This window comes from Lemur catta, chromosome 8 (genome assembly GCF_020740605.2).
Source record: "Lemur catta isolate mLemCat1 chromosome 8, mLemCat1.pri, whole genome shotgun sequence".
NCBI classification, from domain to species: domain Eukaryota; kingdom Metazoa; phylum Chordata; class Mammalia; order Primates; family Lemuridae; genus Lemur; species Lemur catta.
The window spans coordinates 25,142,998-25,158,310 of record NC_059135.1 but is presented as its reverse complement, the minus strand read 5'-3'; the positions used below and the strand labels follow the sequence as shown (position 1 = coordinate 25,158,310).

Below are 15,313 nucleotides of genomic sequence, written 5' to 3'. Positions count from 1 at the left end.
GTAGTACTTTCTAGTATAATGAGCAAAAAATAAAAAATGATATTAAACAATAATTTGGTTCCACTTCTTTAATTGTGTTGGCATTGTTCTTCCTGATTTCAATATTGCCAGACTTTAACTTGTCTAAAGAATTGGATATAAAAATCATTACCACGAAAAAGAAATCCCCTACGTGTGCAACCAAAGAAAAATGGACAAATGGGATCGCATCAAGCTAAAAAGCTTCTGGGCAGCAAAGGAAACAATCAATAAAGAGACAACCCACAGAATAGGAGAAAATATTTGCAAACTACCTATCTGACAAATAAGAAACTCAAACAACTAGATAGGAAAAAATAATCTAATTTAAAAACATTTACAGCCCCACTAACAGTGTATAAGCATTCCTTTTTCACCACATTCATGCCTACATCTATTGTTTTTTTAATTAATTAATTTATTTTTATTTCAGAATTTTATGGGGGTACACACATTTTGGTTACATAATTTGCTTTTGAGTCAAAGTTATAAGTGTTCCCTTCACTCAGTTAGTGAGCATTGTATCTGTTGGGTGTAAATTTACCCATCCCCTTGTTTTTTGATTTTTTAATAATGGCCATCCTGACAGGGGTAAGGTGGTATCTCACTGTGGTTTTAATTTGCATTTCCCTGATTATTAGTGATGTTGAACATTTTTTTATATGTCTGTTGGCCATTTTTATATCTTCTTTTGGAAAAACTGTTCATGTCTTTTGCCCACTTTTTTTTTTTTTTTTTTTTTTTGAGACAAAGTCTTGCTTCCCTTCTTCTTCACTTTTTCTCTTGGGAACACTTCCCAATAAGTCACCTCCTCCCGAATCCTTGGCTTATGCTCTGTGTCTGGGGTAACCCAGCCTAAGATTCTTGCCTGGCTAATGCAAGAGACAATTGAGATTCAAACTGAGCAGTCTAACTCCTAGCGTATTTTAAAGGTCAAATACCTTTGTTATATTGCCTGTTATGTCACTGTGATGAGTCTTTCAATTTTCTTTTTCCTAGTAAATGTTAGAAATTTTATCAGAGGAATTTTGGAGTGGTGTCTTTGATACTTGCTCACGATTCTCAGTATGATATGGGGAACATTCAAAGTCCTTCCTAGTGATGGGCAAAGTTGCATTTGGAGCATCTCAGAATACTGTGACAAGCGTCTTCTCCCTCCATGCCCCCACAGCCCTTCAGACATGCTGCCTCTGTTATGCCACTGGGATAATTATTTTAAAAATTCTTTTGGATTTTCTGCTCCCCCACTAGACTGTGACCTCTCTGGGACAAGGATCTTGTTCCACTCTTTGTTGTTTCCCAGTGTAGAGTACAGTGTCTAAAAAGGAGGAGTTTGTCTTTTGGGATGTAATTCTGTATGGCAAAAAAGTAAGTTTAGAACTATGGGTCTCAAATTTCATTTGCTGTAAGAATCACCTGGGGGTGGGTCTAGGACTCTGCATTTCAACAAGTATCCCAGGTGATTCTGATGCAAGTGATCTTTAACCCATTATTGATACTTCGAAAAACACTAATTTATAAAGTCCAAGTACTCAATAATATCCCCCCCAAAAAAACAGTTATATAACAAGTAGTTATTATATAGCAGTTACTTTGTGCCTGGCATCATTGTATGAGAATTACAAACAATAACTCATTTAATTCACATTTAATCCCCAGGAGGTAAAAAGTATTATTAGCCCCCATTTTTACAAATTAGGGAACTGAAGGACAGAATGCTAAGTAACTTGCCCCAACACCTATAGCTAGTAAGTGTGGTTGGACCTAGGCATTGTGTGTGTAAGTGCTGAGCTCTTAGCTGCTGCCTCACACCACCCCTTCCATGGATACATGCAAGAAAATTCATGTTATTCCTAGATTTATTTTTGCTGAGCCCTTCCAAGGAGGCTGAAAGGAACAGAGGACCACATTACTGCATGAAACACACAGGAAATATTTTATTAGCTTCCAGATGGAGAAAAGAATAGAGTAAAAATATTTCAATAGAAATCCACAGCTCTCCTCAGAGACCCCACTCTGGCATCCATGGCCCCCCAGTCGTGGTGCCGCCTGTAGTCCCCCGGCCTCAGCAGGTACTGGCGCCCGCGGTAGTTGGGCAGCTCGTAGAGGATCCAGGAGCCCTCTAGCACGTTGAAGGAGTGGATCTCACTGAGGCGGAAGCGGTCGTGGAGAGAGGAGCAGTCCTCAGTGGTCTCCACCATCTGGCCCCTGTGGTCCTCTCGCTCGTAGATCCTGATCCTGTGGGAACTGGCCTGAGGATTCAGCAACAGCACATGAGAAGTCAGAAAACCTGACCTTATTTTAGCAGCAACGTGGGGAATGGGCATTTCTTTACCTTTTCTGTATCAAAGGTGACCAAATTAAAAGAAAGAGACTGCAAACACTAGAGGCTGTGAATACTGTATAGCTGAGCAGGTTGTACACTTTGAAACTCGGGAGGGCACCATTCACCATTCATTTGATATGATGATGCTCCCTAGTGTTTTCTGGTAGTGCAATCTACATGAAACATACACACTGCTCAGTATCCTTTTAAGTTAACAGTTTTGATGTATTTGTTTTGTTTTCTCTTTCATAGGTTTGTGGTGGTCTGGGGCTTTCCATGGCTGACATCCAAAATAATTAGACATTAAAATAAAAAGACAAATCCCTGGGAAAAGGTATTGTTTTAAATCTCAATAGCATTAGAAGAAGCTTAAAAGAGAGGAAGTTGAATTGCTTTTCACCAAGTGAGGCACAGCTGGGTGGCAATTCAGGAAGAAAGTCCAGCCCAGGCAATGCCTTAATCCTTGGCTTTCTGCTTTAAGCTCTGCTGCTCTAAAATGCTGAAACGCAAGAGCCATCACAAAGATCAGGCTTCAGTTCTGAGCTCTAACATATGCTCCTGCAAATCAGTTTTAGGTAAAAACCAAAAATGGAAGTTCAAGATCATGAAGGAGGCCTGTACAGGATCAAGAGTGTAAACCCTTTAAAAAAATGCAAAGTTAGGCTCTTTGTCCTGAGCAAATCCTGTCTCTCTTGTCTTCAGCACTTGTTCTTCCTTCATCTGCTTGTTCCTTCCCGTTGTCTCAATATTTTTCTTCTTCCACCCTTAAAACCTTCTGTAGGAAAGATTTTCATAAGCAATTCATTTTGAGGCATAAATGCTGCTAATGAAGCATCTTTCATTTGGTCAGCATTCCATGGTTTGCGAAGGACTCACATGTTGTTGCCTCGTTTGATCTTCCCAACAGCCTGGCACACATGAAACAACCATTATGAGCCTTTTCCTCTTTATGAGAAAACTAAAGATGGGCGCTCACAGTCTGCAATTGGAAGAGTAGGACTTGAAAGCAGAAAACTATGTTTTCAGGCTCCTAATGCCAACTGGGTCCTATGAAGCTATTAAACCTTCCCAGGGGGTTTCAAACTTCACAAACATACCCTAAGTGTGGAATTCCAGGCTGCTGGGGCTTCATTTGGGTAACAGTGGGCTTTTCAGGAGCTATTGGAGTCTCATTGTTGGTTACTTGTTTTGCCTAATCAGAAGGCAGGACTGAGAGATCCTTGTTGTGCATAATAATAGTTAATGTGTGTGTGTGTTTGTGTGTGTGTGTGTGTGTGCCACACACCAACAGGTACCTCCTTTCATCCTCACTGCAGCCCTGGAAATGAACTACTCTGATCAGGCCTATTTTATAGATGAAGAGAGTAAGAAATAGCCAAGTAACTGGCCTCAGGCTACCTGATAGTAAGGAGTCTACCTGTTGCTCATTGGTCACCTGTGGCAGAGACGCTCTGAACTAATGCTATGCACCTTATTCCCACTAGAGGTGAATGTGATTTAGCAAAGTACAATAAAATATCCAATTAAAAGCACAGCATCACCTGCTTTTTTGGTGGAAGGAAACCTTACAGATGTTAATAAAGGAAAAGAGAATACAGTTAGAGCCAGAAAAAAAGAAGGTACCACCCCATCCCCTAGCCCACAGGGCGAACCATACATCTGGATCACTGATGTGACTCGAGGGCACAGCAGGGACCAGGCGGCCCGGACTCACGGGGGGGATGAGGCGGCAGGAGCGGACCGAGTCGCTGAGGCCCATCCACTGCTGGTAGTCGGGGTAGTCGCCGCGCCGCAGGAAGTACTGGCTGCCCGCGTAGTTGGGCTGCTCATAGAGCATCCAGCAGCCGCTGTCCACGCGCACCGAGTTGCAGCGGCTCAAGTAGGGCTGCAGGTTGGGGTGGTCGCTGCTGCATTCGTACTGGCGGCCCTGGAAGCCCCGGTCCTCGTAGAAGGTGATCTGCAAGGCAAGGCGAGGCGAGGAGGGCTCAAGGGCCTGCCCCGGTCCCCGGAGCCCGAGTGGCAGGGACCCTCCCGGGGCCCTGGGCGCTCGCCCGGCTCACCTTCCCCATGGCTGGTCGGGCGGACGGCAGAGAAGAGCGTGTGGGGCCGGCGGCGCAGCGGGTCTATATAGCGGGGCGGCTGCTGCGTTGGCAGGAACAGCACAAAAGGGGCCCGCGGGGGGAGCAAGGGCATTTTCTCTCTTTCTGTTCTATATAATGACTGTCGGGGTGGTGGTGGGGGACTTATTGTATGTTTTCTCTTAGGCTTTCCAGAGCTTTCGAATTGATGATCTAGTTAAAATTGTCATGTCACTTAGTGCCACTCGGGCCTTTAAATGAAGCCTATTTGGGAAATTGGAATTGAGCAAGTGCTTAACGAGTTATAATTGTAATTATTTTTTTTTAACTTTTAAAATTTCCATTTGAGTAACAACATAGGGTAGTGACCAAGCCTGAGGTCAGAATGGACTACAGTGTGAGGCATTTAAATTAGAGAGCATTTTCTTGACATGAAAATGTGAAACATGGGGATGATGAACTTGGTTTGTCCACAGGGCGTTTAAAGTAGAATGGGATTTTCCTCTGCCTAAGAGAACCTCTCTATGATCCCATGTGCTAGTAAGCAGTGGATCAGGTCTGCTCCAGTAGCCCGGGTGACCAAGGACATCGCCCAGGCCAAAGCAGTGTGCCTGTTACAGCACAGGCAATGACATTCTCAGCTTTGGGATTCATAAAGTGACCCACTGGGGGTTCTTATGCTGGTAACTTTTTATTCCACTAACACTTTTGCTAACCGAGGGCTAAATTTAGTTGGTTCTAGTTGCTGACAAATCCACATGGACATGCAACTATAACACTTTTTAAATCCCAGAATCTTGCAAAGATTCTGCCTTCTTCACCCTGGGGCAAAAACCTGGTGGCTCTCTAGTTAAGGCTCTGACTCCAGGGGCTGAAGTCACCCTTCTTTTCCACAAGATCCCCAGCAACTCCTGGTGCTTTGCTCTCTTTAGAGCAGGGTTTCTCAACTCCAGCACTATTTTGATATTTGGGCCTAAAAAATTCTCTCTTGTGGGGGCCTGCCGTGTGCATTGCAAGATGTATAGCAGCAGCCTGGCCTCTACTAGCTAGGGGCCAGTAGCATCACTCTCCAGTGCGATAAGCAAAAATGTCCACAAACACTGCCAAATGTCCCCTAGGAAGCAAATCTCTGCCCCCCCCCCCCCAGTTGAGAACCACTGCTTTAGAACAACCTTGGTACAGCCTATCCTATCTCAGTCCTTAGTTTGGATTCTTACTACCTAAGTCTAATACTAAAAAAAGTACAGGGTGTCCCCAAACTCACCATACATAGGGAAAAGGGGACATTGTAGCTAAATGTACGTTTATTTACAAAATATTCATTACAGAATTTTTCCTTTGTATGGAGACTTTTGGGACACCCTGTAGTTTTCCCTGAACAAATTTTATGTGATCCATGAAAGTTTAATAAGCCTCATTGACATCTTTTTCTTTTAAAAATTATAACATTTATGGAAAATTGGGAAACTAAAACAGTAGAAAGGAGAAAAAATGTTTAAACCATAGTCTCATCTAAAAACAAACACTGTTGGTGTGTATTTAAAAACTTCTAATTTTCTCCTCTTTGATCTAATATTTCCATCTCAAGGAATTTGTCCAAAGGAAATAATTAAAGGTACATAGAAAGATTATGCACAGTGGTACTTTATCAAAACACTGTTTATAATATAGAAAATTAGATACAAATAAAATGTCAAAATAAAGTATTAATTAAATAAATTATGGAACATCTGCTTGATGAGATTCTAGGCAGCTACCAAAAATCATGTGCTCAAAGAATTTATTTAAGGGTATAGAAAATACCATATCTTGCCGGGCGTGGTGGCTCATGCCTGTAATCCTAGCACTCTGGGAGGCCGAGGCGGGTGGATTGCTTGAGGTCAGGAGTTCGAGACCAGCCTCAGCAAGAGTGAGACCACATCTCTACTAAAAATAGAAAGAAATTATCTGGCCAACTAAAAAATATATATAGAAAAAATTAGCCAGGCATGGTGGTGCATGCCTGTAGTCCCAGCTACTCGGGAGGCTGAGATAGGAGGATCGCTTAAGCCCAGGAGTTTGAGGTTGCTGTGAGCTAGGCTGACACCATGGCACTCACTCTAGCCCGGGCAACACAGCGAGACTCTGTCTCAAAAAAAAAAAAGAAAGAAAGAAAATACCATATCTTAAGTTTTTAAAAAACCCAAATATATTGTACACTGAAAACTACAAAATATTGCTGAAAGAAATTAAAGAAGACATAATAAGTAAGACATCACAATATTCTGTGTTCATGGATTGTTAAGATGTTAGTACTACTCAAAACAATCTACAGATTTAATGCAAGTCCTGTCAAAATCCCACTGATTTTCTTATGTAGAAAGAAAAAAATCCATCCCAAAATTAATATGGAATCTCAAGGGACCGTGAATAAACAAAATAGTCTTGAAAAGAACAAAGTTAGAGGACTCACTCTTCCTGATTCCAAAACTTACTACAAAGCTATAGCAATCAAAAAATGTGGTATTGTCATAAGGACAGACTTAATAGACCAATGAAGTAAAATAGAGTTCGGAAAAAAAAAACCACCCTCAATTATATTGTTAAATATACTTTTTAACAAGGGTACTACAACCATTTAATGGGGGAAGAATAGTCTTTTTAATAAATAGTGCTAGGAAAACTAGATATCCACATGCAAAAAAATGAAGTGGATCCTTTGCCTTACACCATATACACAAATTAACTCAAAATAGATCAAAGACCTAAACTTAAGAGCTAAAACTATAAAACTCTTAGAAGAAGACATAGGGGAAAGCTTCATGACATTGGATTAGCAATAACTTCTTGGATATGACACCAAAAGCACAGGCAATAAAAGAAAAAAATAGATACATTGGACTTCATCAAAATTAAAAACTTTTGTGCATCAAAGGACATGATCAACAAAGTGAAAAGGCAACCTATAGAATGAGAGAACATATTTGCAAATCATATATTTGGTAAGGGATTAATATCCAGAATATATAAAGGATTTTATAATTCAACAGCAACAACAAAATAACCCTATTAAAAAATGGTCAAAGGACTTGAATAGACATTTCTCCAAAGAAGATATACATATGGCCAACAAGCATGTGAAAGATCACTAATTGTTAGAGAAAGGCAAATCAAAACCACAGTGAAATATCACTTACATCCATTAGGATGGCTACTATTAAAAAAAAAAGAAGCCCAGAAAATAAGAAATGTTGGTGAGGAGATGAAGAAATTAGAACCCTTGTGTACTGTTGATGGAAGTGCAAAATGGGGCAGCTGCTTCAGAAAACAGTATGAGGGTGACTCAAAAAATTAAAAATAAAATTGCCATATGATCCTGCCATCCCACTTCTGGGTATATATTCCAAAGAATTGAAAGCAGGATCTGGAAGAGATATTTGCACCCACCTATGTTCATAGCAACATTATTCACAATAGCCAAAATGTGGAAGCAACCCTAATATCCATCAACAGATGCATGGATAAACAAAAGGTGGTATTCACACAATGGTATATTATTAAGCCTTAAGAAGGAGTGAAATTCTGACATATGCCACAACCTGGATGAACCTTGAATACATGCTTAGTAAAATAAGTCAGACACAGAAGGACAAATGTTGTAAGATTCCATTTATTTGAAGTAACTAGAATAGTCAGCTTAGTAGAGACAGAAAGTAGGATGGTCATTACCAGGGGTTGAGGGGGAGGTAGGAATAGGGAGGTGTTTAATAGGTGCAGAGTTTCATGTTTGGGATGAAAAAGTTCTGGAGATGGATAGTACTGATGGTTGCACAATAATGTGAATGTACTTTACGCCACTGAATTGTACATTGAAAATGATTGTGTCCTTCCTTAATGTAGCAGAATTTAAGAAGAAATGGTTACATGGTAAATTTTGTGTTATATATATTTTGCCACAATTTAAAAATTCTTCCATGAGTGACAGGCAAAATTAAGGAAGTATTGTATCCATAGTAATTTCTTGATTTTGATAATTGTACTGTGGTTGTAAGAAAATATTCTCACTACATATGGATAAAAGGGGCATCGTTTCTAGCATGCCATTTTTTAAAAAAGAAAAGAAAAAACAGGTGGGTATTATGTCTGGAACAGGCTCAAATGTTCAGAAAAAAATATGTATATGTATACATAAGGAGAGAGAGAGAATAAAGCAAATGGGGTAAGATGTTAACATTTGGGAAATCTGGATGGAGAATATACAGGAATTCTTTGTACTTTTCTGGTAAATTTCTGTAAGCCTAAAGCGATATAAAAATAAAAGCTGAAAGAAAAAAGAAATTTTTTAAAAAGTAAACTACAAAACATTTTAAATGCTATGAACCAGTTAATAAAATATGTGTGTCTAAAATCATGTGAACCAAAATGTTAACTGTGTTTATTCTATGCTTATTTCTATAAAGAGTGGAATTATGAGTAACTTTTATTACTTTCTTTATAACTCTTCTTTATTTCTCAACAATTTTTTGTGACAAAAATGTTTTACTTCAAAGTTAGAACAAAGAGAGCAATAGATGTTCATTTTTAAACTACTGTTGAAATTCTGTTATATTTCAGTTAAAAAGTTTAATGTTTAGGAGGCAAATATATTACAGATAAAATTTTGAATCTTTTCATTTCAGTTAACATTACATTAAATATTTTTTCTGGACCACTTCATAAATAGTTCTTTAATAAAACACCAAAGCATTCATTAAGTACATATGCTGTAAGTTTCCTTACCATTCCTTTACTATCAGGAAATTGGCAATTTCCATGTATTCTTTTTTTTTTTATTTCAGAATATCATGAGAGTACAAACATTTAGTTTACATATATTGCCTTTGCCCTGCCCGAGTCAGAGCTATAAGCGTGTCCATCCCCCAGTGTGCACCGCACCTATTAGGTGTGAATATACTCATCTCCTCCCCCCTACACCCGATGAATGTTACTACCGTATGTGCACATAAATGTTGATCAATTAATACCAATTTGGTGATGAGTATATGTGGTGCTTGTTTTTGCATTCTTGTGATACTTCACTTAGTTGAATGGGCTCCAGCTCCATCCAGGATAATATAAGAGGTGCTAGATCACCATTGTTTTTTGCAGCTGAGTAGTATTCTATGGTATACATATACCACATTTTATTAATCTACTCATGTATTAATGGGCACTTGGGTTGATTCCACATCTTTGCAATTATGAATTGTGCTGCTATAAACATTCTAGTGCAGATGTCTTTTTTATGGAATGCCTTTTGTTCCTTTGGATAGATGCCCAATAATGGGATTGCTGGATCAAATGGTAGTTCTACTTGTAGCTCTTTGAGGTATTTCCCTATTACTTTCCACACAGGTTGTACTAGTTTGCAGTCCCACCAGCAATGCATGAGTGTTCCTATCTCTCCGCATCCATGCCAACATTTGTTGTTCTGGGACTTTTTGATAAAAGCCATTTTCACTGGTGATATCTCATTGTGGTTTTGATTTGCATTTCCCTGATGATTAGAGATGTTGAGTATTTTTTCATATGTTTTTTGGCCATTAGTCTGTCTTCTTTTGAAAAGTTTCTGTTCATATCCTTTGCCCACTTTTTAATGGGGTTGTTTGATTTTTTCTTGATGATTTTCCATTTATTCTTTATTATAAATATTATTTGAGTGAATAGTTCATGTATAACATTTTTTCCACGTTTAGAATTTGTTTCTTAGGATAGATTCCTGGAAGTAGTCACAAAAGTTAGTTCACATTTCTTCTTCTCCTGCTCTTAGAACATTCAACTCTTTATTATCACAAAGTGGTGCAAAAGTTTGCCAATAATAGGCACCATTTGCAACCAATAATAGACACCATCTGAATTGCTCCTCCAAATGGGGTGAATTTCAAGGATTACAAAGGAATTAAAGAGTGTCTAAGACAAAGTTTATTTTAAATTTCTTACAGTCCTCTTAATTTATAAAAAGAAATAAAAGAATATTTAGTATCATTGACATCTTTAAAATTTCTTTTTTATTATTAGTAAAATAATAATAAACTTCCCTCCTTGGACTTCCTCCCTCTTTCTTCCTTTATTCACTCCTTTCAGATTTCATTATACCACCAAAGCTTACACTCAAGAACCTGATAATATTTTAATGTCCTCTTCAATCCTGGGAATTTGTGCTCTGGGCACAACTGTGCTGTAGGCAACGATTGCTCTTCTGGTGTATTGCCTCAGTAGCTAACAGCTATCCTGTGGTACTAGGGATATCAGCTTCAGGATGATGCAGATGCTAAATAAGGCAGGAGGCAGACAAAACCTGGGCCCCTGATGATAATGTTGAGCTGCTGAATCAACTGTCCCTAAACCCTGTGCTTCCAGGACTTCCTGTCATGTGAGTTAGTGGATTTCCATATTGCTTATCTGTTTAATATGGAGCTGCTGCTACTGTCAGTCTAAAGCATTCTAACTGATTCAGAACCATTTTTAGCTATGGAGTTAGGGTGAATGTTGATCTGGCTTTGGAGGATGAGAAGCTTACCAGGGAGAAGGTGGGGAAGAGTAATCCAGGTGAGGAAAAGGTGTGAGTAAGAGCAAAGAGTTGTGAAAGTGTGTTTGGCATATTTGCAGGATTCGAGTGCAAAGGGTGACTGTGGACAGGTGATAGGAGATAAAGTGGACAGGCTGGGGCCAGGTTCTCAAGAATTAGAATTTTTTCCTGTGGGCAGCGGAGAAACATCAAAGGTTTTTCATCAGGGAAATGACAGGAACAAATTAGTCTCTAAGCACATACATTGTCACTCCTTTCTGGAAGTCTAGCAATGAGAATACAAGTAAGACAAACCAAGAGGTAGGAAAAGAGCCAATGTAAGTGAATATAGTGTCCTACTTCTCTATGACCTTAGACATAGTATACTAACACTCACATGCATGTATATTATATATGTACAAGGTTATATACATATCTATAACTGTATGTGTGTATGTGTATATACTGAGACAGAATGCAGCTTTGGATTATCCAATATATTTAACTCAGTTCTTGTTCGGTTATTTGCAATGATCTCATGGTAAGAATCTGTAATCTAGTAATGACAGCACTTTTCTAATTTTATAATGGAAAATCAGTGATTTCTGAGCTGATTTTGGATTCTGATGCCACCTCCATTGTTAGCTATGCGACATTAGAGTTACATCTCAGTTTACCTTACATAAAGTAAGTTATCTATGTTAGATGATCTCCTGGTCTAACACATGTTAACATCTTATGATCTTATGACTACATTGTTCTATAATGGTCTCCCTCTCTCACTCATCCTCCCTCTCTCCCGCTCTTCCTCCTTTCTTTCCTTCCTCTCTCTCCTAAAAATGCATGTTGAACTGTAGATAACACCCAGCTACGGTGGCTTAAACAAATGTGAGTTTATTGTCCTCCCATCACAAGAATCTGAAGGTCAGAGGTTGTTGGCATGATTCAGAGGCTCGACCACAGCAAAGCCAGCATTTCCATAATCCTAGTGGCCTTTCCCTCGTACTTGTCATTTCTTGGGTGTAAGGTGACTGAAATAAGAGGGAATTGTGGCACTGGGGACATCTGCTCCCTTTCATTAGGAAAGCAAAAATTTTTCCAGAACCATCCCTTCTCCCTCCGTATCAGCATTCCTCCAACTTAGGATACAGTGGCCCCAAGAGTGTCACATGGTCACCTCTGCAGTAAGGGAGTCTGACAGAGATTTGTGAACTCAACCTCTGTATTCAGTTTTAGGGAATTCAAAAATCTTCCAAAGCCCATTGTGGTACCCAGGTCCGGAATCCCTGATTTAAAATGTGGATCACAGTATCCGAACCTTGGCTTTCAGATCTTTACTCCTCAGAACAAAACTGAAATCTAAACAGATTTCTAATACTCTGGTTTAAAGCAGCGAGTTGTCTGAGGTCCAGAGAATCAAATGAGATAATGTCTTATGAAACTGTTTTGCAAACTGTAAAGTTCTGCTCAATATGAAGGTGTGTATTTCTATTGTGAGAACTTTCTTTGTTACCTATGTATCACATATCTTGGTTGCCACAGTTTGTATGTAAATAAAATAATAAAATAGAAACAGGACAAAAGGAAAGACACAAGCAAATCAGTGCCAGGAACACACAGAAAATATTTTATTAGTTTCCAGATTGAGAAACGATGAAGGAGAACATATTTCAGTAGAAATCTAGGACTCTTTTCAGAGAGCCCACTCTGGCATTCACAGCCCCCCAGTCCTGGTACCGCCGGTAGTCTCCGGGCTTCAGCAGGTACTGCCGCCCGCGGTAGTTGGGCAGCTCGTAGAGGACCCAGGAGCCCTCCAGCACGTTGAGGGAGTGGATCTCATTGGAGTGGAAGCGGTCCTGAAGGGAGGAGCAGTCCTCAGTGAACTCTATCATCTGGCCTCTGTAATCCTCCCTCTCGTAGAGTCTGATCCTGTGTGGGCCAGCCTGGCACACCCAGAAATGGAAAAGTGGAGAGAAACAAACCATGAAATGATTCCAGCACATTAGGCAGTACAACGTGGTGAGAACCCGCTCAAGCCATTTTGAAATATATGCTATGAATTAATTCTGAATATTTATAAACTCCTCATTACCGAGGGCTGAGACTCAGTACCTTTTCAAGATCATAAAGTGTGGCTGAATGAATTGAAATGGAAATCTCCCTCTTTAATACATTCAGATATTTCCCTTTTATAATCAGTACCTAGTACCACAGAGAAACCCACACCTTTAACAGCTTATTACAATTGTTTGCTGTTTTGAAGAAATATTTTAATAATAAAATAAATACATGAAAATACATTTAAAATATAGGTATTTTTAAATGTTAAAATATAAAATATTAAACTTCTTAAGTCTTAGACAACAATTAATTCTCAATCAGGAATTTGTGAATAGAATGAGGGAAAATGAGAAAGAAAAATTAGTAAGTCCAAGGACTAATTTTTCATAAACTTTAGTGTTTTAAAACACATGTATGAGATGTATGTGGCTCCTGTGTAAAGTATCTGTGTTGTGCTCTGTTGAGGGAAACTACTTTTATTTGTATGGGCTGGGGAAACCAAAATATTCAAGAGAGGAGCAAAAAGGGGAAAGTCTTAAAAGAAATTACCCTGTAATCCTCAGTAACTGCCTTATCATCTCTCTTCTGCCAGGTGTTAGCGGTTTTTCTACAGCTCCATTCTAAATGATTCCAGAACAGGACTTCAGTCTTATATATCCCTTAGGGCAGCCAACACATTCAATAAATACTTGTGTGTAAATTTTGATTAATTGGTATCTGGGTAATACTTTGCTTTTGTGGGGAGCAAACTATACTGCCCTAATCCCCTATAGCTTCTCTCTTGTCCACACACTCTCAGTTACTGTGAATGATCCCTCTTTGCAATGTTTAACCTTTGCTGGAAACCATCCAGTCAGTGTCCGCAGGGCCTCTGTCCTGATGTAAAACCGGACTCACGTGGGAGATGAGGCGGCAGGAGCGGACCGAGTCGCTGAGGCCCATCCACTGCTGGTAGTCGGGGTAGTCGCCGCGCCGCAGGAAGTACTGGCTGCCCGCGTAGTTGGGCTGCTCATAGAGCATCCAGCAGCCGCTGTCCACGCGCACCGAGTTGCAGCGGCTCAAGTAGGGCTGCAGGTTGGAGTGGTCGCTGCTGCATTCGTACTGGCGGCCCTGGAAGCCCCGGTCCTCGTAGAAGGTGATCTGCAAGGCAAGGCGAGGCGAGGGCTCAAGGGCCTGCCCCGGTCTCCGGAGCCCGAGTGGCAGGGACCCTCCCGGGGCCCTGGGCGCTCGCCCGGCTCACCTTCCCCATGGCTGGTCGGGCGGACGGCAGAGAAGAGCGTGTGGGGCCGGCGGCGCAGCGGGTCTATATAGCGGGGCGGCTGCTGCGTTGGCAGGAACAGCACAAAAGGGGCCCGCGGTGGGGAGCAAAGGCATTTTGTGTTCTCTTTTTTTCTCTTTGCTGTCATAGTCCACGAGGCTCATTGTGGGTTTTGGTCCCATTCTTTCTGGAGTATTCTGGTTGCTATCACTGGCTGATGCTATTGAGACTGTTTGAAAAAAGGTAATTTGGGACATTGTCTATTTAATAATAGAAGTAGAGCTTCAGCCATTTCATATATAGTCCACACTTTTATTTGTATAGGTTGGGGAAAAGCAAAAAAGTGTAGGTTGGGGAGCAAAAAAAGCAAAGACTCTTAAGATAAATATAAATTAATCTATCATTTACTTATGTGCCACAGTATTGAATACTGATTGTTAACAAAAGGGAAATGAGCTTAACTGAATATTGAAACTTTTAAGTTAGTCCTTTAAAAGTACTTCATCATTGAAGTGTAAGAAATCAGAAAAGTTTTGCCATGGCAGTTCACAGAATTTCAAACTTTCAGTATGGTAAAAAGCACAGCAAACACATATCTCCAGTGGGGTCAGATTGGGTATGATTTTGTTGCAGTCATGCCCAGAAGTAGACTGAGAATTCTACGTTTTTATTTTAGCCAATGGTGGTGCTATGATTTAAAAGGGAGAATAGTTTTAAGATACTTAATCTTAGAAAGAAGAACTAAAAGGGAAATGTTGGAGGACGTAAGAAAAATTTATACATGTAAAGCACAAAAACAGATGACCTCTTAGCCTGTTATAAAATAAAACCAAATTCCTAGGAAACCCATTTCTGACAGGACCTAAAATGCATCTTTATTCTCTGGTGAACAAGAGTAAACAAAACCTTTGACTCGGAGGAAATTAATTGCATGAACACGAAAGGGAGCTATGGCTGGAATGATGGAGGGAGAGGAAGGAATAAATATCTAGAAGCTGGACTCTAGGAAGACTTTAGAAAGTACTTATTGGCGTGGAAGAGAACAG

The 15,313-nt window shown here is 40.0% G+C and overlaps 2 protein-coding genes across 2 annotated transcripts; both read right to left on the bottom strand.

Annotated features, from left to right (window-relative positions):
* Window positions 1-1,997: 1,997 nt before the first annotated feature.
* LOC123644067 (gamma-crystallin F) lies at window positions 1,998-4,413 on the bottom strand. The gene is made up of 3 exons (XM_045560224.1): window positions 4,405-4,413; window positions 4,059-4,301; window positions 1,998-2,270 (listed from the first exon to the last, which is right to left on the bottom strand). Exons 1-3 carry the CDS (start codon window positions 4,411-4,413, stop codon window positions 1,998-2,000), a joined length of 525 nt encoding a protein of 174 aa, XP_045416180.1.
* Window positions 4,414-12,552: 8,139 nt separating this feature from the next.
* On the bottom strand, window positions 12,553-14,305 carry LOC123644066 (gamma-crystallin D). The gene is made up of 3 exons (XM_045560221.1): window positions 14,250-14,305; window positions 13,907-14,149; window positions 12,553-12,891 (listed from the first exon to the last, which is right to left on the bottom strand). The coding sequence occupies exons 1-3, from the start codon at window positions 14,256-14,258 to the stop codon at window positions 12,619-12,621; spliced, it is 525 nt and encodes a 174-aa protein (XP_045416177.1). The 5' UTR covers window positions 14,259-14,305; the 3' UTR covers window positions 12,553-12,618.
* Between the last annotated feature and the right edge of the window lie 1,008 nt (window positions 14,306-15,313).